At 47.6% G+C, this 25,483-nt stretch overlaps 1 protein-coding gene across 1 annotated transcript in view; it reads right to left on the reverse strand.

Annotated features, from left to right (window-relative positions):
- URB1 (URB1 ribosome biogenesis homolog) overlaps positions 1-25,483 on the reverse strand; it is a 2,274,827-nt gene that overhangs the window by 1,221,856 nt on the left and 1,027,488 nt on the right. The window contains exon 16 of the mRNA XM_069636341.1: positions 11,909-12,022. Coding sequence (XP_069492442.1) covers positions 11,909-12,022 — 114 coding nt within the window. The remainder of the gene's footprint in view (positions 1-11,908; positions 12,023-25,483) is intronic.

Below are 25,483 nucleotides of genomic sequence, written 5' to 3' on the forward strand. Positions count from 1 at the left end.
CCACGGCGAGCTCCCTTGTCCCTGCCCAGATGAGCCAGTCGTCCAGGTAGAGGTAGAGATGAATCCCCTGCAGGCGCACCGCCACCGGTGCTAGGCACTTGGTGAACACCCTGGGTGCCAACTTCAATCCGAACGGGAGGGCCTTGAACTGGTAGTGCCGCCCTTGGACCACGAACCTGAGGAACTTTCGGTGTCTTTTCAGAATGGGAATGTGGAAGTACGCATCCTCCAAGTCCAACGACGACAGGAAATTGCCCTCCTCCAGCTGTCCCAGCACGTGTTGGAGGGTGACCATCCAGAACTTCTGTGCCTTGATGTACTTGTTCAGTCGCCGCAGGTCCAGGATGGGACGCCATCCTCCTGTCTTCTTTACGAGGAAGTACCTCGAGTAAACTCCGGAGCCCTGAAGCCTCTTTGGGACGAGCTCGATGGCACCTTTTTTGAGCATCGCCCTTACCTCCAACAGTAGTTGAGGGACGTGATTTTCTTTTCTGGCCACGGGTGGAATGCGAGGGTACTTCCTCTGGAACTCGAGGGCGTGCCCCTGGGCCAGGGCGTCCAGCACCCAACGGTAGGTGGAGATGGCCTCCCACTGGGGTGCTTCGGCGGGGGCCCGACCCCACGGTCGGTTCAATCTTGTTTAGAGGCTGCCTTGCCTCCCTGACCCCCCTGGCAACGACGGCGGGATCCAACTGGCTTGCCGCGTCCCCTGTAGGCCTCCTGAGATGGAGATCTTGCCGCTTGGCGGTACGTCGAGGAGCCACTGCCGGATCCCTTGGAGGCACCTTGTCTGCCTCCGGAGCTCCGAAAGGACGGCCGTCGCTGTTGGAGCACTCCCAGTGCCCGGGCAGTCTCCGTGTCCGTCTTGATAGCTTGAAGGGACTCATCAACCGCCTTCCCAAACAGGTTTTTCCTGTCGAAGGGCATGTCCAAAACTTTGGTTTGTACGTCCTGGCGGAAATCCGTCGCCTTAAGTCATCCTCGTCGTCTCAGGCAAACATCATTGCCCAACTGACGGAAACCGGTGTCGGCGATGTCCGTTGCCACCGTTATGGCGTGGTCTGAAGCAATCTCACCTTCCTGTAAGATTTCAAGGGCCTCAGCCCTCTTGGCGTCCGGGAGGAAGTCCAACAGAGGGGCAATTTTGAACCAGAACTCCCCGTCGTAGCGGGCTACGATGGCCAGGGCGTTGGCCGCCTTGAAAGTCGTTGCTGCGGATGAGATGACCCGTCGTCCTATCGCATCCACCTTCCTGCCCTCGCTGTCTGGCGGGGAAGTTGATGTCGAGGCCGATGCCCCCCCCCCGCTTTCTTCTTGGCCGCCGCCGAGACGACCGAATCCGGGGTAGGTTGCGCTCGAAGGCACAAGGGGGCAGCGTCGGGGACCCGGTACTTCTTCTCGTACCGGTCCCTCTTTGCAGGCGCCGTGGCAGGGTTCTTGAGGAGGGAGAGCCCCTCATCCCAGATGTCATCAATAAGTGGTACAGCGAGGACCGTCTTCCTTTCAGCTTTGCGCCGTTGCTAAAGGAATCCTTCGTTCTTCTTCTCCTCGGGGCAGAGCTGGAAGAGCCTGTTGTTGTGGCCGTGTCCGTGCCCGTATCATCCCCGTGGGTAGTTGACTGGGGAGAAGGCAGAGCAGGCCGCAGAGATATAAGAGGTGGTGGAGGATGCGTCGTCCTCTTCTTATGCGGTGGACTTTCCGAAGGTCCCGGTTCCTGTTCCCCCGTCGGGTCTGGCTCAGGTACCTCCGCCGGGGACGCAAACTTGTCCTTATCTCCGAGCATAAGGACTGTATTGCTGACAAAATGGCCGCTGAAGTGTCCTGCAGCACTGGAAACGACGGGTGCGAGGGCTCTTCAGGGGCCTCGTCGGCACCACCGTCGCTCTCGTCGTCGCCCTCGTCGGGATCCTTCCTGAAGGGCTGGGCTCCCCTCCACGATTTCGATGAGCTCTCCTTCAGAGGTCGTATCCGTATCCACGATGGCCACCTGCCCCCCCCCTTTTTCCAACGGGGACTTCGTGGGGGTCTTCTCGATGGGCCTGAAAGACGACTCCCTCCGCGGTGGCAGGGAGACTCTGGATCCTGAGGTCGCCTCCACTGACCTAGCCTCCACAGGCTGAGCCAGGGCCGCTGCGACATCCTCAATCGAGGTCTTAGCAGGGTGAATCAAGGCCTTTGTCACCTTCTGCACGCCTGGGGCCTTCTCCTTGGGGGGGAGGGTCCGAGCCTCGCTCCCCCTCTGCCGGAGTCTTCGAGATCGACCGGGGCCTTTCCAGAAGCTTCGCCAGGTTCTCAGACTTCCTCTTACCTGAGCCAGAGCGTTGGCTCGTGGATGAGGGCGCCGGGGAGGAAGCGCCCTGCCTGGCAGCCAAGGAGCCCGACCGTTCGGCGCTCCCGGTGCCCGTGGACTCGCAGTGCTTAGCCTTTTGTTGGGCCCCCGTCGCCGGGGCGCTCTCACAGGACTTAGAAGACCGCTCTGACTTCTTCTTCTCACCCGACGGGCTCTTCCCCTTCAGCCAGTTGGCGAGAGGGAGGTGGCGGTCCTTCATGGTCCACTCCGATATGTTCCCACAAAACGCACAGTCCTTCCCCACGTGCGTCTTGTCCTCATGGAGACAGTAGAGGCATAACGAATGCTCGTCCTGCTTGAACACATTCTGAAGCTGGCATCCAGGGCAGGTCCTGAACAGCTTACCGGGCGTCGAGCTTCCTTTCTCCTGGGCCATGTCCGGGGTAGGCCTCAGAACTTCTGGAATCCTCCAAAAGCATAACTCGACGAAATCGTCACCCTTGAGGGGCATAGAAAACTCCAAAACGGGTCCCTGTTGATCGGATGTAGAAACGGTGGAGCTTGAGGCTCTATTTAACCGAAAAAATGAGAAAATCTCCTGAAAAAGCGCGAAAACGCAGCAAAGCTCGAGAGCTACAGCACAAGGACTCCCAACACTTGAACGTGCGGTAAAAATCTGAGCAAGGCTGCCGGAGGCGGGGCTTAGGGAGAGGGCCGTCATTGGCTGGGGGCAGTATGACCCAGAAACCAGTGATTGGTTACTACTAAGAAAGACAGATCAGAAACGAAACTGATACTGATTTTTTCTATACCGAGGATTCCCGGCCTGACGACGGGGAATATTCATGAGCATGTGAATCCATGCCAGACCCCATGCTGGAGAAAAATGGGAGTCAATGGGAATATATGGAGGGAAAGGTGCAAAATGAAAATATCTTTCCAACAAGCTGCATCCCTGGAGAAGCTAAAACTAAATTGCAGATGCTACCAGCCTAGTTCACAACACTATTGTAGGTTTATATACTCACCTTAGGGACAACAATGGGGTGCTTGAAAAGCACCCCTGTCCTAGGAGCCCCATATGCTACCATAGGACAATGTGGCAAAACGGTTGTAGAGCCACAGGGACTTCAACAGAAGTCCATATAACCACAAAAAAAGCCTGAGAGCCTAAAAAAACAAACGAGAAAAAATAATCAAGGTTTAGAAGTCCCATAAAATGAGACAGCAGAACCCACAATAAAGGAATTCTACCCTAACAGGGCTTATTTCCCACACACTGTGATGGTTGCTTCTTAAGGGGATCTTTCCCAAGGTCTGTGCAATCTCCCTGCCACAGGGTGTGGATCCAACCCTCAGCCCTATTCGACAACTTCTATTCTTCTTTTTCTGCTGCTCGTCAACATGCCACATGCTCAGGCCACCTGCCACTGTTGGCTCAAAACCTTCAGTTGAGTGCTTTGCCCATACGCCATGTTTTGGGCCAAACATGCCACACAAACCTTCCTGGTTTTACAGGCAAAGGTCTGCCCTAATTCTCCTAATGGTTCCCCAAAGTCCTCCTCTTGATTTTTCCCATCCACCTCCTGCAGACTCTCACCAACTTTATTCTGATGCTCCCAACAACCTCCTCCTGATTATCCCCCCCGCTCTCCAACTCTCGCCTTCCTCCACTATTCTGCCAAGCCCTTTCCTCTCCCATCAACCTTTGCCAAACTCTAGATGTCCTCTCTTACTCCAAACGCCCTTTCTTACTGGCTCTGGGCATATAAAACACTGCAGATTCTCCCCTGGGGCTTGGCTCCCCATAGGAACTGCACATGACAGGGACTGAAAGAAGAGCTGTTATTGGTGATCACAGACTACTGCACCTGTGTGAGCTTGGGGTTGAACCAAACCTGTAATGGGCTCAGCTGCCTTTGTGAAATGTCTCCTGCCCCATGGGTCTGCCCTACAATCCGCTCCATGGTTTTAAAGTGCGTTGAAGGAATGGAGTGTGATTTGCATCTCTCTGGGAATTTAGAAAGTGGTTTCAAAAGGCTTTCGGTGCTGGTGCCATTTCACACTAATTGCGTGGAGTTATGTGGCTGGCGGGAAATGGGTGCCGTCTTTAAGGAACATGGTTTTTGAGCAACTGCCACCAAGGACCACAGAAGCGTAACTCTGATGTTGTTTAGGCCTTGTTGAGCAAGCTTCAATGAAGGATACTGCATGCCTGCTGCCAGCGTGGGCTGGTCGAGTAAGCCTTGGAGCACAGTGAAAGATTTCTCAGACTTTGGATCGGGCTTGCTGCCTGAACATCAGGGACAATTTAACTGACTTGCTGATGCCACAGCAGGTTTGCCATGGAGGTTCTGGGAAAAAACAATGAGTTCTAGTTGTCTGTTTTGGCTTTCTACAGTGAAGGGATCAGACTCCTCTGCTACAAAGTTTTCTTCCTTTAAATTTCTTAAAGGGGCCACAATTAGAGTTTCCCTTAAGCCTGAACTTCCCCTCACTTAAACTGAGCAGAGTCTCTAGATGGATTCATGTGATTGGTCTGAGACACCCTGCTCTGAGAGACAGACTACGTTGGGGTGGCCAGGGGATGCTCCATGAACTGTTCTCACATCCACTATCCACCGGTGTGAGGCCTCCTAGCATACCTCACTATATGTCCCGAGAGCCAAGTATGGGACTTTGTCACAGAGTGGTGTGAGATAGCCAAGCCCTGGACAGTAAGCAGCTCCAACGCCCCATGTGATCCTGACACCAAATGCAGCGTTCTCAGCAGAAGCAGAATCCCAAGAGGGAGCTGTGGCAGGGGGCAGCTGCACAGTCCAGACTCAAGCCCCAGAACCCAGGTTCTTACACGGAAGCTAATAAAAGCTGAGATCAATAGTCAGGGCCAGCAAGAGATGAGGGAGAACTCGGCAGAGTCCACGGGCTTGAGACCAGTGTGGAGCCCAAGAGATGGCTGGACTTCTGCATGGAGCTAAAATGCCAACCAGCCATTTTACCTGCTCGTTCCTTTGCGACCCACAGTTAGGAGAAATCATCATGCCATTTCCCCAATCCAGAGACACGATGCATAGAGAAGCTCCAATGAACCAATCACAAAAATTAAAAATAGAAAGAGGAATGGGGTGTAAGGGAGCAATGGAGGGAGATTAACAGTTTTCAAGAGTAGACAATGAAAATCTCAGGAACTTGAAACAGACAGGAGGAAACAAGAACATGACTGAAGATGCCTGTTGGGGATAATTATTTCTGTGCCATTCCCTTCAACCTTAGAGATCCCCAGATCTTTTGCTGGACTATAGGACTTTTAAAATTTTAACCCTGGAGGGAGTGAGCCCTTTTGCTCACTCTCTCACGTGTTTTGACCTGATTTGGATTATGTGTTTCTATAGTTTTTGGAGTCTGACAAACTCCATAGGCATCTACTTTTAGAATGGAGACACGCAGCACCTTCAGTGCAGTGTTGCATAAAAATTCTTTAGATTTCACATAAGGTTTAAATACCTTTTCTTGAGTGAACTGCAGTTGCCAAGACTAGCAAAGCGAAACTGACTTTACGTACCTTTTTCTTTGTAGGTCCAGCACACCCCATCTTATGGGGAGTGCCGGGGGGGTTACTTAGTAGCCCATTTTCCTTCTTACGCATGTAACATTTTTCATGTTACCTCACTACTTTAAATGGCTGGTGGAAGTGGTTGCATTTGCCTACCATTTTGCGTTTCTACCGCAGGCCGAATCCTCAGCTGTAGTATAGCACCCATGGGTGGCCATTTTGTCAAAATGGCCCGGTCGTCTTTTTTCACCATTTTCTGTTTGTGAGGTCTTTCTTAGGTTTTACTCTTCGCGCCAAACCAGGTTTGAGCCCTTTTGTTTGTTTTGCCTTTGGCGGGCTTCAGTACTGAAACCCGCCTCTGGCTCCAGTGTGCCTGCAAGGGCAGGAAGTGAGGGAGGTGCCCGAAACTCCCCTGTCCTTTGTCTCCAGGGAAACATGAATGCTCTCAGTCCTGATTGGCTGGCGAGCTGTCTTTGCAGGAGAGCCGCCCTGATGTGCGAGAGACAGCTAGGCTGTGCATGAATGGGAGAAACCTGCTTAAAAGGCGGGGCTTCTTGTACTGAAGACAGGGTCGACCACTGGGAAGAACAGCCCGACGAAACAACGGTTAACAAAGTTTGCTGCATCCTGCAGGAGCATTGAACTGCCCGGTGAAGCCCTGCTGCTGTGCTGAAACTCCTTTTTCTGATCGACAAGAGAAGCTCCGGAAAGAACGACTTCTTCCTTTGGGTTAGTGGGACCAACTAACCCAGAGACAAACTTTGCTGCAAGACCTTCCCCGACTGGCTGTACTTCTTTGCTGCTGCAGGAAACTAGCACCAGGGGTCAAGAAATCCGTAGTCTAGTGCAACGTCTGTAAGGTGGCCAAAAGCTCTAGGAGTGTCCCCAGGACCCTCCAGAAGCAGCACAACCAGAGCTTGAGTCACCTCACCAGAGTGCAGGACTCAAGGAGTGAAGGAAGCCCAGCCGGTGTCCAAGATCTGCAGTGGTGCTGTTTACTGAAGTGCCGCTGATCCGAAAAGAGCCTGTAGCTGCCGCCGACCATGGAACTGCTGCTGCAGGAGTCCCCAGAAGTCCTCCCTCTTGTCCCCACGACTGAGGCCCAGGAACACAGGATCTGCATCACTGCAACCAGACAGGAGCCAGCTGGGCCCTCTTCTTCTAACCAAAGGTAGTGTTCTGACTTTGGGGTTATTACCTCATTGTCTGTAGCTTGCTCTTCTCAGTGGAGACTTGCAGTAGCTGCTTTTCTAGAGTTGATCTCAGCCCTAATTTTCACAAGTGTAACAGCTTGTGACCCCACAGTGATTTGTCTTCAACAAACTCTTAGTGCAAGACTTTAATAGCAAAGAAGTTCCTCAGTTCCATAGACTTTTCTCCAATGGACTTCAGATGTTGATTCTTACTGTCCCTCATAGGTGATGCATTGGTTTTAAACTAATATTGCTGGGAAAGGTTTTTATCTAGACTTCATTGGAAGATTTAAAGTGCTCACATGTTCTGAGAACCTGTTTAGCCTTTTTCCTTCCTCTAACGTTTCCTTTCAGCCAACCTCAGAATCTACCATCAATGCCATTACTGTCCTGGTTAGTAAAGTCACCTCAGGGTGTAGGAAGTGTGTATTAAGCATTTCCAAAGAGTAGCTACTTGCATTGTATTGATTCTGGGAAAGTATTTTGATTGTTGCACATTGCCCTTTTTAAAGAATGCTTATTTAAAAATAACCGTTAAATAAATAAATCATTATTTTAACTAAAAACCTTGAGTGTAAGTGTTACTTGTATTGGTGGATTTCATTGCTACAGCTTTACAGCTCACATGTACCCCTCTTGAGATACGTCTGGCTGCTCAGTCACACTACAAACTTGTGTAGTGCAGATCTATACCAATAGGTGGGTTACCAAATACCAAAAGGACAAGGGTTGTGCAGTCTCCCACAGGGTTACTACATCAATTCCTGCCTAACAATGCCATAGCTCCACTGGAAGGTTAAACAGAGGTTTAGGGATGAGAAAGGAGCCCAACTGTGGAGAACCCTAAAGTCGCTTGGGCCGATAACATTACAGTGCTGTAGCAATGGGGAGAGAGACGTCAAGAGCTGAGCCCTCTTAGCTTCCAGAACCTTGGGCCTACCTCTGGTGCGAAGGGAAATGTATTTCCATTGATAGAGAAGAACACGACCCCTTAGCAGAGAGGCTAAGCAAGTCGGGAAAAGTGTTTCACCTTTGTGATGAGCACAACGTGCTTCCGGACTAGGGCACCATGACCCTTAGGAGAGATGGAGCAAGGCAACCCGTGACATGGGCAGGGCACTACCTACCTTCTGTATATAGCCGTAGCATGAGAGAATCTAAGAGAGAACAGACGGGTTAAAAAAGAATTCCAATCATGAAGAGAGAAAAGCAATCCCTGGCTGTCAACTTGAAATGGTACACCATAACTCTGCATCAAGAAGCACTGTGCCAGGCGCTAGCCTTCTGGTGTGGATTACAAATAGCAGGCAGATCGTTCTACCCCTGTGAACAGGACCTCTGGCAAAGAAGTGTCTGAGAGCTATAACCCCGAGACTGTACTTTAGAGACACTGGGGAAGACAAGTATCCTGCCACAATAGGAAAAACGCAAACACTGTTTTTCTGACCCATCCTGGAACTATTGTTCTTGATGAGCCACCCCCCAAAGGGAATCCTGGCAACTGAGCCCCTAGATAAACTCCTAGAGCCTACAAGTGTTTATCCCAATTGTATCCAATGTAAGAAAATAACAAATGTTAACTCACTTTAGAGTCACGTGGTTGTAGCCGATCCACCCCACAAGACAATGTAAAATACCTTTGAAGAAACCTGGGTTAATGACAGTTTTGTGAACAATTTCATATTTGATTTGGGTACTTGAAACCTATATTCATGGAGAGATGTCAGCCATAACTGAAAAAGTAATAGCTACAGTATTATTTTTAGCCTCTCTAAGGCTTTAAAAGAGTAAATGAAAGAAGAATAACACATTAAAAGGTTCCCTTTAGTTTAATCAGCAGGGGTGCACAACTGGTTTTCGTGGATGGGCCGAATATACCTTTGAAGCTGTGTACAGTGGGCCAGACTACTGTGTGGCATGGAGTGGCGGAAGGGGAGTCGCATGGCATGAGCAAGGGGGCGAAGCAAGTTAAAGGAAATGCAAAAAGCGTCCTGGTCATGAAAACGGCACCCTCAGAGAGTAAGTACATTGATGAGGAAGAACAGGAATCCCAGTCTCTTTCCATGTTTCTCTCTGTCTCACTCTCCCTCTGTCTTTGTTTCTTGCTCCTGAAATATATTGGGGAACCCCTAATCACGCTCACACCGGATTAAAATTCCCCCCTCGAGGGAACTAAGGCCAATAGTCTTTTCTTGCAAGGATAACAATTTAATCTGTACAAAAACGAGGATGGGGGAGAGGGGTGCAAAGGACTCTGCCCCCCCCCCTCCCGACCAGCATTCTGTCCTCCTTCCGTGGCCGGCTCCTCTATACTGATGCCAAGCATGCGCCTTATAAACTGTTCAACTTGGTTACTGGATACTGGCATAGCTCATCCAAAACACTTTTTTTTGCCTTACAGGGGATGCTGCACTCTTCCTTCTTGCATGGCCAGGTTAGAAACTATGTAGCATACTGCTGCCTCTGCAGGAATACATGTAGCTCCTGTTTAGCATCATTTTCTATATTATAAACATTTATATATAAACACACCTTCCCTCCATACTCTCAATACTTCACTCAATATTCTTATTATGTTATCTGGTCCGGTAATTCTGCTTAAAACCCTGTTTTCTCATACTGTAACATTGTGTATGTGAGCCCCAGCCTGCCTGGGTGTTTTGATGGACAGTGAACAGCTGCTCAGCCACTTCGTGTGCTCTACCAGAGCTATCCGACACCAGGCAATGCCTGTAGACTATTTTTAGCACAGACTGCATTCACCCTGCTTTGATATTTTAAAACTACATAGAACAACAGAATAACAGTGTATTCAACTAAAGTTATTTGCACCTTATATTTAAATACTATTTTCATTTAGTGGCTGGCCACATCTGTGTGTAATTATTTTTTCATGAAAAAACTCTCTCAGTGCTATAGTGCTTAGAGAAGCCTTGCCTAATTGTAAAGCGCGGGGGGGGGGGTGCAGGAAGGTGCTAGGTCCTCTCCAACACCCCTCTTCCACTTTTTTGCTGTTACTATTTCTGTCTCTCTTTTTCTGGCGTTCCATCTCTTCCTATCTTCCTCTCTCCCTCCCTGTTACTATTTACATCGCTCACTTTTTCTGTCTTTCTTTCTCTCCCCCAATGTTACTATTTCTGTCACTCTTTCTGTCTTTCATTCTCTCTCCACCTTCTTTCTCTTTATCCCTCCCTATGTTACTATTTCTGTCTCTCTTTTTCTGTCGTTCTATTTCTTCTCTTCTTCCTCTTTCTCTGTTTCTCCCCCTCACTGTTACTATTTCTGTCACACTCTCTCTTTTGGTCTTTCTTTCGCTCCCCTCGTCCTTGTTACCAATGTTACTATTTCTGTCACTCTCAGTCTTTCTTTCTCTCCCTTTCCCTTTCTGTCTCTCTCCCTCGCCATGGTAACATTTCTGTCGCTTTCTGTCTTTCTATTTCTTCCCTTTTCCCCTCTTCCTCCTCCCTCTTCATCTCTACCAAAGTTACTATTTCTGTCTCACTATCTCTCCCTTCTATTCTCTCTACCACCCGCTTACTCTCTTGTATGTCTGTCTTTCTTCATCTCTATCTTCCCTCTGCGTGAAAAGGACACAGACCGGGACGACAGAGGGCAGAAGGCGCATGTTGTAGAATGCAATTTCAAACTTGTTTCACAGGCTGGCTGGCAGCAATGGGCCCAGAAATTGAACCCCGGGAGCACGAATAACCCCATGAAACAAGCAATCAATCTCTCTTGCTCACTCTCTCACACACGCACTACATATGCCCCCTTCCTGCCGCAAAGCCCCCCCATCCCAACAACCGCCATCCACCCACCCCGAGCCCATCTCCCCACCAGCTTGTGAAATGTGCGTGGATCGAGCTCCAAAAACAAAGAACCACTTGGGGCATGCAGGCATATGTCCATTTGAAAGGGCATTTTTAGGTTTGGCTAACATACACAGAGATGTTTTATCTCCTTCCTCTTCATATGCCTTTGGTCCACAGAAGACTATCAGGCACTGTAGGGAAAGAAGTGAAAAGGGATATGCATGTGCTGTTGTGCTTGGGAGGTGAGGAAGAGAGGTGTAATATGAAGTGCAAAACAAAGTATCATCATGATTGTGTCTGAGCTGAAGTCGGGATGCAGGCTTAACAGGACACTTCTTACAAGGGAGTCGATGCCCTGCAAGGGGAAGATACTTTTGGATAAGAGCTGGGAGATGTTGCAGTCTGGTTGACAAAATAAATGTATGCAGGTAACTTTTACTGCGGGTATTCATTGATTCAGCTCCCTGCTGTGTATTAATCAATCCTTCTTTGTAAACAAGTGGCTGACACCTGACTTGCAGTCTCGTGATAATTTGCGGCTATTAACCTTATCTTTATCTCCATTATAATGTATGCCCCCAGGGGTGCCTCAGACTGATTTCAGCTCTAAGCAAAGGAGGGGGTTGGGAGCATACATTATAATGGAGATAAAGATATGGTTATAGCCTCTTGAATAGAGGTGCAGACTTTGTCAGGAATGCCTGGCCCCAGCAATGGTCCCAAGCAAAGTGTTTACTTATGCAACAAAATGCAGCCGACTGCTTGAAGTGGGCCGTATATCATTACAAAAGTAAAAACCCTTGGTGGGCCATATTTTACAGGATGGAAAGCCGCATTTGGCCCGAGGGCCATATGTTGGGCACCCCTGGTTTAATGGGTTAAAGCAAAATCAAAAGTGTGCTCACTTACTACTTGCTTGTCACTCGATATGTTACATCAACATCAATGCTGTGAGGTTTGTGTGAAATCCAGAGTTTTTTATATAACAAAAAATATTATTGTCCGGAAACTAGATTTTTTACATTGAGCCTATGTCATTGAGTTGAAATAATTAAATTACCCTTTCCAAAAAATGGATCACAATTTCATTATGGTCTTCAATTTTATCCAGATGTTCCAACCACAGGTCAAGCTCTTTCCAAGTATGTTCAAACACTCCACTGTCACGCAAAATCTGATGGAGAAACGAAACCAGTGAAAGCAAGTTTTATTATTTGCAGATAAAGTATCATACAACAGTAACTGGTTCCAGCAGGTTTTCCCCTTAATGGTTCATCTTCAGTGATATCGTCATAGTACATACCCAGAAACATCAATGTTGTGCACTTTTTATTTTTAAAGTTTTATATAGTGTGGATCTTACCCACAGACGCATCATATAACTCTACAATGCATGTTTCTCAGGTTAGAATGATCTACTGTAGAAAGGATGATCAAGTTAAAAAGATAAAAGACCAGTCAAAGAGTGATATCGATACAATTAGCATACATAATTAGTTCAAATATTTATTTGAAACTATGTTTAAGAGTTACTGTGAATGTATAGATGATCAATAACTAGACCGAAAATGTGATACATCACTTGTATGGGGAACTAATTTGGAACTAAGGACATTTCTGAATTTGCACGGAATCATTATTTGTGGATCAAAATAGGTTTGTTGTAATTATCAATCTCTCGATATCTATATATGCAGTCATTGGATTATTTCATGAAATTGTGCGTCAAAAGTCCTGTCTTAGAGGGAGCTTTCATAAATACTATATGTATGTGGCTAGAAACATAGGTGTGAATCAACAAACACCACCTGCCTTTTCTCCTGCTCTGTGCCTCTCACACAGGCCCACCTTCTTTTGTTCTCTGCCACTCCCCAGGCCCTTCAACCCTGAGCTTGCACTTCCACGAGCTAATCCTGCTGGCAGCAACAGCCCCTGTTGTCCCCAACTTACCTTCGCTAATACCGGTCTCCATTCATGTACCCTCACTGGTGCAGCAAGGTTAACAAAAAAGGGGTTCAATCCTTAACTTATTTCCATGGCGGCAATGATCAGTGAAACACAGGCATGGTCGAATCGGACCTCCGGGATTTCGGCCCGTAGCCAGGCCGAAATCGTCCCTGGGAAGTGGGGGCCGGTTTCTGGCTATGCCTGGGCTGGTTTTCAAGAAAAAACTAGAAATAAATATATTTATTTTCAATTTTATTTTCTTTTTTCAAAAAGCCTTTCATCCTTCTTAGGTCGATAAATGAGTACCAACACAGGTTGGGTGATTTTATATGCATATTTGTTCTATTAAAAAGAGCTTAAGCGTAAGTGCTACACAATAACATTATCATTTGGTCTTGGACGTCTGCTTGGATTCACAGTCATTTGGTGTACTTAGGAACAATGCTATTTGATGCCACTTCCTGTTTTGTCAAGGGGTGAAAGGTCGTGTTTCATCGCTTCCCGGGATGTCACTTTGGGGTAGGGTCAAATGACATCACTTCCTGTGATGTCATGAGAGGTCAAGGGTCATGAGGCGAAGGGTGGGCCACTTTTTTGAGGGTGACCGGTCCTATTTCTTGTCCCAGTCCGACCCCGAGCACAGGTGAGTAAGTAGATGCATATAAATAAGACAGTACTCTTCAGAATAATCACAGAACAGCACCCTTAACTCTTAAAGTCTAACCCAAACATAGTTTGGGGCCTTGTGCCCAAAGGTCACCAGTTCAAAAGTATTCACTCTTGAGGTGGGTTAATATATAGATGTGTAGTGCCAATGGGTATGATTAATAAAGTCATAACAAGTTAGCTAAAGCCCAGATAAGGACTCAATGCAATCCCAACGCACTAGGATAGGCCTAGGGAGGGATCCTTAACACAGGTTCCACCACCAAAGGTAAGATAAGAGAGAGTTAGGTTCAGAACATTGCACTCGGTTCAGGCTGGGAGCAGGAACAAGCCCAAGCTCACCAATCATGGCTAGCCACTGACTATTACATCTTCCCAGCAACAGACATTCTGGTGCCAGAGATGTGATTTAGGACTAGACAATCCCAGCCCTCTTCTCCGAGCCACACAATACTCCTTAGCCTGCAAAAGCTACAGCTTTGCCCCAGAAAGGGATTTCCATATAAGGTATTTCCTGACCTGAGAGGGCCAAAGAAAAACAAAAGAACAAGTGAAAAACCATGTGGCACAGTCATCTTAGAGTCCTAGCCACCTCTAGTAGCCATTAGCAGTAAATGCAAAAGTGCAAGACAGTCTCTCAGTTTGGATTGTTTTAGGGACTAGTGAATTCTGCCATAAGAATGAGAAAAACAGGTAAGTTTAGTTTATTCATTTGTATTGTGCACCAGACCCGAGGGTATGAGGGCGCAGGAGCAACAAGCTTATTCGCAGCTTAGTTACATGTTACAATGCAGTACAGTAATTACAATGGTTTTATGGATACAGTGCAGTAGATACAATAGATAATAGATGATTGAAGCAGTCATGAAAAAGGCAAAATGGAATGGAATTAGCGGTCATTGTTCTTTATCCAGTGTATGTAGTTGCGTCTAAAGTGTGTGTAGGTTTGGGGTGTTCTTAGAGAATGTGGTAGGGAGTTCCAGTGTTTGGCTGCTTTAACCTGGAAGCTGTTGCCACCCATTTCGGTGCGTTTGAATCTGGGAACTTTGAGAAGATTAGCGTTGGAGGTTCTAGTAGGTCTGTTGGAGGTGTGTGTACTTATTCTGTCGACTAAGTAGCGGGGGGGAAGCTTTGTTGAGGCATTTGTGTGTTAGTGAAGCTACTTTGAGCAGGATTTTATCTGTTGTGTTGAGCCAGTTATGGGCTCTCCTAACGTTGGAGATGTGTTCTCTCTTGGGGATGCTGAGCGCTGCTCTGAGAGCATTGTTTTGTACCGTCTATTTTGTTAGTAACCTGTTTGCTGACTCCTACGTAGAGGGCATTGCAATAGTCCAGTTTTGATAATACAAGGGCTCTGGCTAGGGTAATGCAGCTCTGGGTGGATAAGAAGGGTTTGGCTGCTCTTATAAGCTTACATGTGTAGGCTGTGGAGGATGCCATAGAGCTAACCCGTTTGTGGAAGGAGAGGGAGGAGTCAATGTATATTCCTAAGGTTTTTACTTCCTTAGCTACTTTGATCGGATTCCAGTCTATAATGAAGCTGGTGTAGTTGTGGTCCAATTTGGTTAGGTTTGAGGTGGAACCAAGTATAATGAGTTCAGTCTTGTCATCATTCAGGCATAGACTGTGAGATGCCATTCATTCCAAGTCAGTGTAACTGCCAGAACAGTTTTGTTTCAAGAGTCGTAGATCATCACGTAGATCTTTCTTTGCTCTCCCTATTGCTGCACTGTAGGGGTGTTTCAAAAAAATCTCGTTGCCTTTATGGATTTTTTTTCCCACCTTGTATTGCTGAAGCAAAATGGGGTAATTTATCCTTGAGATGGCTGAAGTAGTCTGAGAAATTAATTGTCATCAGGGCCAACTGAGGAGCATTCGTAGTCTGTTGGCTCCATTGTTTATTGTGATGTTATCACTGTATTTATTATGCACAACTTTTGGTGCCTTTTGCCATCACAGCACCAACGCGTTATGATCACTCGTCTGTCTTTAATACTTCCAGACTTATGATTTGATCGAGAAAATTTCGGGACGCCCAGATGTAATCAAGTGTCTTCTTGCTCGTTCCTCGTTTCCAGGTGAAGCCTGGAGGGATGTCGCCTCGTGTGCATCCATTCAGCAATGAGCAATCTCTCTGTGAAATCTCGTTGGTCCATCAGGCACCTCGGTCTGACGATACGGCACCCAGCTTTATTTCAGATGTTTTACACTTTGACGCTGGGTTGTTTAACCATGCATAATTGAAGTCACGACATATCAGAATTGACGGATCGTTGAAAGACAAACACTCGTCAACTGCGGACATTACCGCGGCGATGAAGGCAATTTGTGAAATCATTGCAGAGTTCCAGTACAGGTTGACTATCAAGATCACTTGATAGCGTGGGCTTGTAAACCTGCTATTTTGAATTGTTGTTGCTTGCACAAACATTAAGATTTTTGGAAGATAAGATCTTCCATTCCATACTGTTTTTAACCAGTGTTACTAGACCTGAGAAAGGGCAACCAAATAAGTTCTTTCCTGCAGGATTAAGAACTGTATAGCCATCACAAGTCGAACATTCACATAGCCATGTTTCTTGCAAGCACATTATGGAATTTTGGTCAGACAATTTCCATTGTCCTTGAAAGATGTGCAAATCCTCGAGTGTTCCACGACAGTAGATGGTGAAGAGCGTCCGTATTTTCCACACTATGCCATTGGCTATTGTTGGTTGAGGCCTTCGAACTCAGTGTACGCTTGATGCTCATCTGGGCCCATAACTCTTTCCTTCTCATTTCATCTTGGTCGTCCACACAGTTTACTTTAAAACCGAAGAACAAAAGGTCCTTGACAGCTTCCTTTACAGCCGTCAATAAGGACCACGATTTAAGATGTAACCTAACCCAGTCCAGGTGGTCTTCGGACATATATTCAACCACTGCAATATCCTCCGATTTTGTTGCTCGAAGCGTTGGAATGCAGCATAACAGTTTTAGTATGTTCCGTCGGTTCAAATTTACCTCTTTTTGTTCAGGCAAGATGTTTTTAATTTGAACTCTCCATAATCCCTGATCTTTTCTTGGGATTTGTTTTGTACTCCAATCACTTGAGCGTCGCTCAAGTTTTTCAGCTTGAGCTCTTGTATGTTTTGGATTCAATTTTTCACACAAGACATTTGATCGAACAGTAAAGACTCTCGCCCGTTCAATCTGAGCCTTTACTTCCTTGTCAGCCAGTGTCGTTGAGAGCGTCATCACTTTTTGCTTTTTTGCCAGGCCACCACCTTGAGGGGCTGCCACATTTGGCACCACAGACTTCGGCATGTTTGCCTTGCCTTTATCTATGGCGGTAGAAGACCTTTCAACCACAATGGAGGAGGCACCCTCTACATCATCAATTGAGTACATGGAGAACTCACATATCTCAATCGATGCTTCAGAGTTTACGTCATCTTCGTAATCAGAGGCTTCTCTATTTCTTTTGGCGCACTTTTGTGTGGTGGATTTTGTTCCAAATTCATTTGCAGGTTTATGTGTTGCCTCATTTGTTTTCTCGGTACAAGAAAATATATTTAGGCGAGGAGTTGCCTCTCCTAAATTTATTTGCACCACTTGTGCGAGCACGTTTGGCCACATGTTTCTGGATAGGGCGTTTTTCTTGTGATTTTGTACCACCATTTTTTTGATGTAATAGTTGTTTATTCACAAGCTCAGGGGTGGTTGTTTTATTAAAAATCCCAAAGGACAGTTTCTTTGTTAAACTGCCCAGCTCCACATCTACCACACTCTCTGTACGGGCAGCTTGTCACCACTTACTTGATCTTGCTCTGGTATGGCAGGCAAAACTCCGCCATTTCTTGTAGCGTCAGTTGCTACCTGCTGTGACATGGCTACGATGTTACCAGGGGCTTTTGGCCATCTCCAACGTTACTGATCATCAAGCACCGACTTTGAGGTATAGTAGATGCCGTTAGAAGGGCTGTTGGTTGACATTTCGGACACTCATAACCACTATACTGCTGGTTTCTCCATCAATCGTTTGGCAGTCATTAATAGCCTTGCGAGACTCAATTGATTTTACTTCTGAAGCTAGTGTGGGTCTAACAGAAACATCATGCGCTTAGCTCCCCATACGTTTTTTTGTTGATATATTGTGGTGCATCCATTTTGTGCATTCAATGACAGCTTCAGTTAAAAGATGCTTTGTCCCCATTCGACTGTTGTACAAGATCACATAATCTATTTTGCCATTTTAAAGAAGTTTCAGCTTCATGGTCAAGTCTTTGCGCAATTATTTGCGAGAAGGATTCCAGGGTTGAGATCTTGTTATTAACAGAGGTTAACAGGGATGTTTGATCTCGAACAGCGTCATGTAACGATTCGTAGAGTTTCATAAAAGAAGGCAGTAAAGCAATCGATGTTGCTGCAAGCACATTATTATGAATTTGAATGCCTGCCGCCGTTGATAAAGAACTTTTAGAGGGTTGGTCATTTCTCACTTCCTCTGCAGGCACTTTTCCCAGAGGGCCAGTGGAAAGGTTCTCAGACATCAACACCGCTGAGTTAGAATCATTCATCATGGCTCTCTTCTCTACTTCCTTGGTGCCTATTGGCTCAGTGTCTCGAATATTGATTAATGCATGGGTCAGTGGTTCTGATGTCTTACCACATGGTTTTGCCGAGGAGCTGTTCTTTTTGAGCTCCATCTTCTTTATTGGCGAGTGTTGGTTTTGCATGAAACTGTCGTTTAGTCGTTCATACATGGCCAGAAAATCTGCTTTTAATCTTGCTGTTAGCCGTTCTTCCCGTGCTGAGATTTCGGTGAAGGAAGCATCAGAAAGGGACTTTTTGTCGTTTCCGTAATAATAACTTTCAACCCTTGCGACTGCATCTGATTCAAGTTGTTCCCTGGAGCAGCCTCAAGGTCAGCCTTTCGGCTCTCTACCATGTCCTGCACTATATCATTATCTGGTGTAGTATAGGCAAATAGGGGATCAGTATGTTTCCTCTCCCCAGATCTCTTTTCTTGGGGTAAGTCCACTTGGCCGGCCATGTTCGCCCCGTGCTGGTGTCCTGGGGCGAAAGAAGTAAATGAAGCATGCAGCGCACACGGCTCCCCTATGCCGCTTGGTCTGCATTGCTTAGCAGACAAAGGAGACTGCACCAGCACCTCCACCAGGTCTAGAACACTTGGGAAATTAATTGCTAGTAAAACAGAATCTGTAAGTTCAAAAGAGGCTACATGTACAACATCACTAGCGTCGACATACACTGACGGGGAGGGTAAATCAGCCGGCTCTGCTCCACGACTGTCGGGCTTGACACCAAGGGGAATTTTGGAATCGTCAGTTGTAGGTGGTATTTGTCCATTCACCGGCACGGAAGGGGTCGCCCAGTAACGCTAATGTCAAAGAGGCAAGGGAAGGCACTACGCCAGCCACAGTATCTGTGCCAGCCTCAAATTCGATCAAATCAGCTTGGCTTACCTCTTTTAAAGATCTTTGTGGTAGCTTCCGTTGGGATAGCAAGGATTTGTGCCGCGTCTGGGGGCCACCTTTTGTACACTCAGACGTCATGCCTCAGCGTTTGTCGGCAGTTTGAAGTTAACTGCTTCTGCTCGCAGCGAATATGCAGGCGAGCAAGCAGGCGGGCGGGCGGCGGACTCCGGTAGACTGAACTCGTCGCCGAACTCGGAGCGCGGCACGCACATAGAATTTAAAGGCAGGGCCAGAAATTAAAGGGGCAGCAATCCAAAAACAAGTCTGTCGCAGCAGCTCCTCTCGAGATGCAAACAAGCAGAGTCTCTTTGGTAGCCTGAACTCGTCGCCGAACTTCGCTGATTGGAGTTATAGTTTCCTATACATTTTGGGCTTAGGCTGGGTTGTCCCTTTGGGCTTCCGTGTTAATTTCTCTTTTTTTAAAAAAAACATCTTTTTATTAACATGTCAACAAATACATTTCATTTCAATATGATACAAGGGTTTTTAGTTTTTTGTAGAAACAAACACATTGTTTAACTACATTTCAATAAGTATATAATTCAAAACATACATTACAATCCAACGCAACCCCCTTAAACACACTAAACACTTTCAGTATATGCAAATAATAAAATTTAAAAAAAAATATTACCACCACTCCTACCAGAACTCATACACAGACACAAGACTCCACATAGACAAACACCAAACCAATACACTAATAAAAAGAGCACAGAAGAAAGATGAAAAAGTAGAAAGAAAAGAGAAAGAAGGAAAAAAAAGAAAAATGAAAATAAAAATAAGGGAAAATCCCACTCCTCAGTATCAACCACATCATAGATATTCAGCCATATAAGTCATTGAATGGCCCCCATATCGAAATGTATTACTCCTCCTCTTTTGCCTTGAATGACATTTTCTCATAATTAGACAGGGTCTGCAACTCCATTAACCAGTCCTCCACCGAGGGGTTCTTCCTGGTTTTCCAAACCCGAAGAATCAATCGCATCGCAACTAACAGAACATTATCAATCCAATTGTTGTATTTCATAGAATCTGTACATCTTCCCCTATGTAAAAGAAGGGAATAGTTTCTTACCTGTAACTCCATTTCTCCAGCATTGGTATCCTTCATGGATTCACATGCTTAGAATATTCCCCGTCGACAGACTGGGAACCCTTGGTACACTTATAAAGCCGTTTCCTATAGGAAAACATCCGACACTTTTATGTCCTATCTATGTCGTTTTTGGGGCTGCCCACGCATGCCCCACTAGGAGGTAGCGGTGTAAAAGCCACGCCCGCGTGGCTCCCTTCAGATTTCGACCCCTCCAAAGCAGAATGGGGTGAAACCTAATTATACAAGACGATTGCATTCCGGGGAGGCCGGCGGGCGCATGTGAATCCATGAAAGATACCAATGCTGGAGAAATGGAGTTACAGGTAAGAAACTATTCCCTTCTCCAGCATTGGGTCTTTCATGGATTCACATGCTTAGAATAGAATGCACAGCAGTGATCCTGAAAAAGAGGAGCTGTGAATGCAATCCAGCACCCTCCTAAGCATATGTATAGCGAACCACGCTTACGTAAAATGCCAATTCAAAAATACGCAAAAGTACATGCACATATCTATACATATACACACATGTGTATATATATATATGTATATATATATATATATACACACGTCAAAATAAGTACAGACTCTTCTTGAAAAGGGCTTACCTTATTGAAACAGATGGCGTAAGACTGCTCTTCCCATTTGTATCTCGTCCGAATGCTGCAGTTCGAGGCAGTAATGGCAGGTAAACGTGTCAGGCACTGACCATGCCGCCGCCTGGCAAATGTCTGTCATCGGGATTCCTGCCCACAACGCCGTCGACAACGAAGTTGCCCTTGTGGAATGAGCTCTCGGACGCCCTTGTAGCGGTTTTCCCGCTTTGGAATGACTGAAGGCAATCGTCAACAAGACCCATCGGGCCAGTCCCTGCTTTGAAATTGCTTTTCCTTTCGCCGAAGGACCATATGCAATTAAGAGTTGTTGCGTAGATCTAAGCTGCTGAGTCCAATGAAGGTAAAATTTTAGAGCTCTCTTTACGTCCAAGGTATGGAGGACTTTTTCTGTAGCCGATGAGGGGGTCGCGAAAAAGGTGGGCAGGACAATGGAGGAGTGTTTGTGATAAACCGTAGGAATTTTTGGAATGAAATGAGGATTAGTTGACAGAACCACTTTGTCCTTAAAAAACCTTAGGTACGGCGGGTCTACGACCAACGCTTGCAACTCCGAGATCCGCCTAGCTGATGTTATAGATATTAGAAAAGCCACTTTCCATGACAAGAACTTCATCGATGATGTGGCCATTGGTTCAAAGGGTGCTTTCATTAACCCTGCTAGCACCACATTAAGGCTCCACGTTGGTGGAAAACGTTTAACCGGAGGGAACGTCCGGAACAAACCACTCATGAAGTGTTTCACCAACCTGTCACTAAATAAGGAAGACGACTGCCTCCTCCTCGTGAACCTAGAGATGGCCGCCAGGTGTACCTTTATTGATGAAAAAGACAATCCGCTCTTCGCCAGGTGAAGCAGATACGGCAGAAGCTGTTCCGGAGTTACCCGTAGAGGTTGCACTCCCGTCTGTCCTTGACACCACGTACAGAACTTTCTCCACTTACAATCGTACGACTTGTTGGTGGAAGGGGCCCGCGCTGCTTGCAGGATTCTCCGACAATCTGACGAAATGCTCAAGGCACCAAATTCCAAAAGGTCAGGAGCCAAGCTGTGAGATTGAGACTGTCTGGATTGTGATGCCACACTGTTCCTTCGTTCTGGGACAGGAGATTGGGAACCTTCAGGAACGTTATTGGTTCATCCACTGACAGGTGAAGCAGGTCGGAAAGCCACGGCTGCCTCGGCCAACATGGTGCCACTAGGATGACCCGGCACCTGTACCTGCGTATCCACTGCAGAGTTCTCCGTATAAGAGGGAACGGATAGAGGAACTTGTCCGTCCACGCGAAGAACGCTTCCCCCAGAGAACCTTTCTGTGGGCACCTGCTGGCATACATTTCGCACTTCTTGTTCCTCTTCGTAGCGAAGAGATCCAGTGGAGGCCGTCCCCATTTCTCGAAGACCTTCGACAACTGAACGCTGTCTATCTCCCATTTGTGTATTTGGTCCATTTTTCTACTGAGTGAGTCCACTTGCTCGTTTCTTACTTCCGGAAGATGAGCTACGATGGATATATCGTGTTTCAGAGCCCAATGCCACACCTTCTGAGCCTCGGTGGAAAGGGTTCTGGATTGCGTGCCCCCTTGCTTCCTCAAGTAAAATATTGCCGTAGTGTTGTCTGTCAATATTCTCACTATGGACCCTTTGATGTGTGGCAGGAAAGACTTCAGGGCCCAGCGCACTGCTCTCAGTTTCAGAACGTTGATGTGCAGGAGAGATTCCCTCCGAGACCAACGACCTTGCGTTTGTAGAGTGCCCATGTGTGCTCTCCAGCCTGTCAGGGACGCATCCGTCACTATGGTTAGCCGAAACTCCGGCTCCTGTAGGGGTACCCCTCTGGATAGATTCTGAAAGCTCTGCCACCACTGAAGAGCTAGTAGGAGCTCGTCGTCGTTGACGGTCAGTTTGTCCGACCAGAGCCCTTGGGCCTGCGTCCACCGGTCCGCCAGAAACTCTTGAACCGGCCTCATGAACAGGCGGCAGTTGCCCATCAGAGGAATGCAGGACGCCATAGCGGCCAAAATTGACACATATGTTCTCACTGATAGTCTGGTATTGAATTTCAGCTGACCTGCCAAACGATTGAGTTTGGTGATTCTGTCGAGGGATGGCTTCAATAACCCTGCCTGGGTCTCGAATTGTGCGCCCAGGAACACCAAGCTTCTCGACAGCGTTAATGAGGATTTCTCGAAGTTTACCGCAAACCCCAGCCATTGTAAGAGGTGCATGGTGGCCTGCAAACGTGTGTGAGTCGACTTAGGGGAGGACCCCCTCACCAACCAGTCATCGAGATACGGGTATACATGATGGCCTTGCCTTCTCAGCCAGGCCGCCACCGGGGCCAAACATTTCATGAACGTTCTGGGAGAGGATTTCAGCCCAAAAGGAAGTACTGTGAACTGGTAGTGAGTCCGTCCTACCACAAACCATAGGAATTTTCTGTGTCGCCGACACATTGGAATGTGGAAGTACGCGTCCTGCAAATCCAGAGACGCCAGAAAGTCCCCTTCCTGAACTGACCAGATCACTTCCTGGAGCATGAGCATCTTGAATTTTAGGCTTTTCAGCTTGTTTAGATCTCGCAGGTCTAGAATGGGACGCCATTTTCCGTTTGGTTTTTTCACCACAAAGTATCGGGAATAAACCCCTTGAACCCTCTGCGACGGAACCAATTCTATAGCACCTTTTTGTAGCATAAGTGCTATTTCCTGCTGCAACATGCTCAGATGGGGTTGAGCTACAAACGCCGGTGGAATGTGCGAAGGGTTGATTTTGAATTGCAGGGAATGTCCGTATCTCACTGTGTCCAACACCCATTGATCCGTTGTTATTTGCTCCCATTCGTTGATGTAGCACGATACCCTGCCTCCCAGAACGTTCCGATGCCCGTCATTGCTGGTCCTTGGTCTGCTTATCCCTCGTCGACGAGTAACCTGTTCTCTTCTTGGGGGCCTGGTAGTCTCGGCGTCGTTTTGCTGCTATAGAAGTCCGCCTGTATCCTTGTGGGGGGTATGCTGGCCTACTGAAGGATATGTCTCTCGATGCCGAGAATCTGGAGTTTCCCGATGGTCCCCTAGAGGGACAAAAAGACCTGAAACTTAGACCACTTTGGAGGGCCCCCAAGGAACGCACCGTGTCCGAGTCCTCTTTCATGCCCTTCAGGGCCTCGTCCACCTTCTTGCCGAACAGAAGGTCTCCCTCAAAAGGCAATCCAGCACCTTGTACTGCACCTCTGGTCTAAAGTTGGTGCATTTCAGCCAGGCTTGCCTTTGGAGAACCACACCGTTATTTACCTGCTTAAACCCCGATTCCGCAAGGTCCACCGCGATGTTTATGGCATGATTGGAAGACTCTTCGCCTTCCCTGACCAGTAACATCGCCGCCTTACGATGTTCTTCCGGAAGATGCTCCAGCATAGGAGTCAGTCTGTGCCACATCTCCCTGTCGTATCTGGCTACTATGGCCAGAGAATTGGCCGCTTTCACTGTGGTAGCACCTATCGACAGCACTTTTTTGCCGAAGGCATCCTGTCTTCTGGCTTCACTTTCTGGGGGGGTCATGCACTTGTGCTGGGCCCTCGCCTTTCTCGCCGCCGCTGCCGACACCACCGAGTCAGGGGTTGGTTGGGAGGAGAGACACTTGGGGGTAGCTTCTGGGGCCTTAAATTTTTTCTCCGGGCGACCTTTTATTGCCGGTTCCGAGAAAGGGTGGCGCATGGTCTGTAACCCCTCCTGCCACGCATGATCCAGGATGGGTACTGAAAACAGACCACCTCTTTCCCATGTGGTCGAAAAGAAAACAGTCCTTTTTCTCCTCTTCCTGGGCCAACCCGAATTCTGTACAAGCCTTGGCCATCATGGTGTGAAATGACCCGATGTCGTCCGGGGGAGACGGCTGAGCCGGGCTTCTCGGGGTTTCTAATTCCTCTTCAGACTCCCAGGTTGGATCCCTGGAGGGGGAAAGTGAGACATCCGATAAGGCTCTACTGTCCGAATCCGAATCTATCAGCTCTCCTTCCTCGTGGCATGGAGCTGAGAGGTCTCCACCCGCGGGCCCTGCCGTGGAGGTTGACGGAGGTGGCCGACGAGACGGGCCCGGTTCGTCGAAGGCCGACCCGGCACGGAGTTGCTAGAGGTAGTCTCTCGTCCAGTGTCTCCAGCAACGTTTGCAACTTGGATAAAAGCTCCAGCGACAAGAGTGACTGCGGATTGATAAGAGGGGTAGACCCTGGAATGCTCCCGGAGAGAGGCCTGGTAATCTCTCGTAACCCGAGGTCTGCACTGCCAGCTACTCTCACATCCTCATCTCCCGAGGACACCGACAAGGCCTCTTGCTGCAGTAGGGTCTCCAGCAAAACTGGGTCGAATACTTCTGGTCGCCAGGCCTCTTGCGGGATCTCCGTCGACGAGGTTAAAGCTGGCCCCGTCGTCATCGTCACCGTCTGCGGCCCAAGAACGGTTGAGACCAATTGTGTCAGTGGCAGAGAAGTGGTCGACGACTGCCCTGCAGTCGACGACGGTGGTGGTGTAGGTCCTTGAGGCGTTCCCGCCTTTTCTGAACTGGACCTACGCTTCTCTGCATCTCGACTCGAGGTCCATCTATGATGATCGCCCGAGGAGGATTTCGATTTTTCTTTTCTGTCTTTCTTCGTCGAAGATGAGGATGACGAGGCTTTCTTCGACGAAGACTCCTTAGAATGGCTTCTCGATGATTCCTTCTCCGCCGGTCGTAATTTATTCACTGGGGGTTCCGACGATGTCGAGCGGCGCGGGGCCCCTGAAGATTTTGACAATGAGGCCACGCTGCGTGTGGAGCCCACCTCCAAA

This window comes from Ambystoma mexicanum, chromosome 7p, assembly GCF_040938575.1.
Source record: "Ambystoma mexicanum isolate Mex_15411 chromosome 7p, UKY_AmexF1_1, whole genome shotgun sequence".
Lineage (NCBI taxonomy): Eukaryota > Metazoa > Chordata > Amphibia > Caudata > Ambystomatidae > Ambystoma > Ambystoma mexicanum.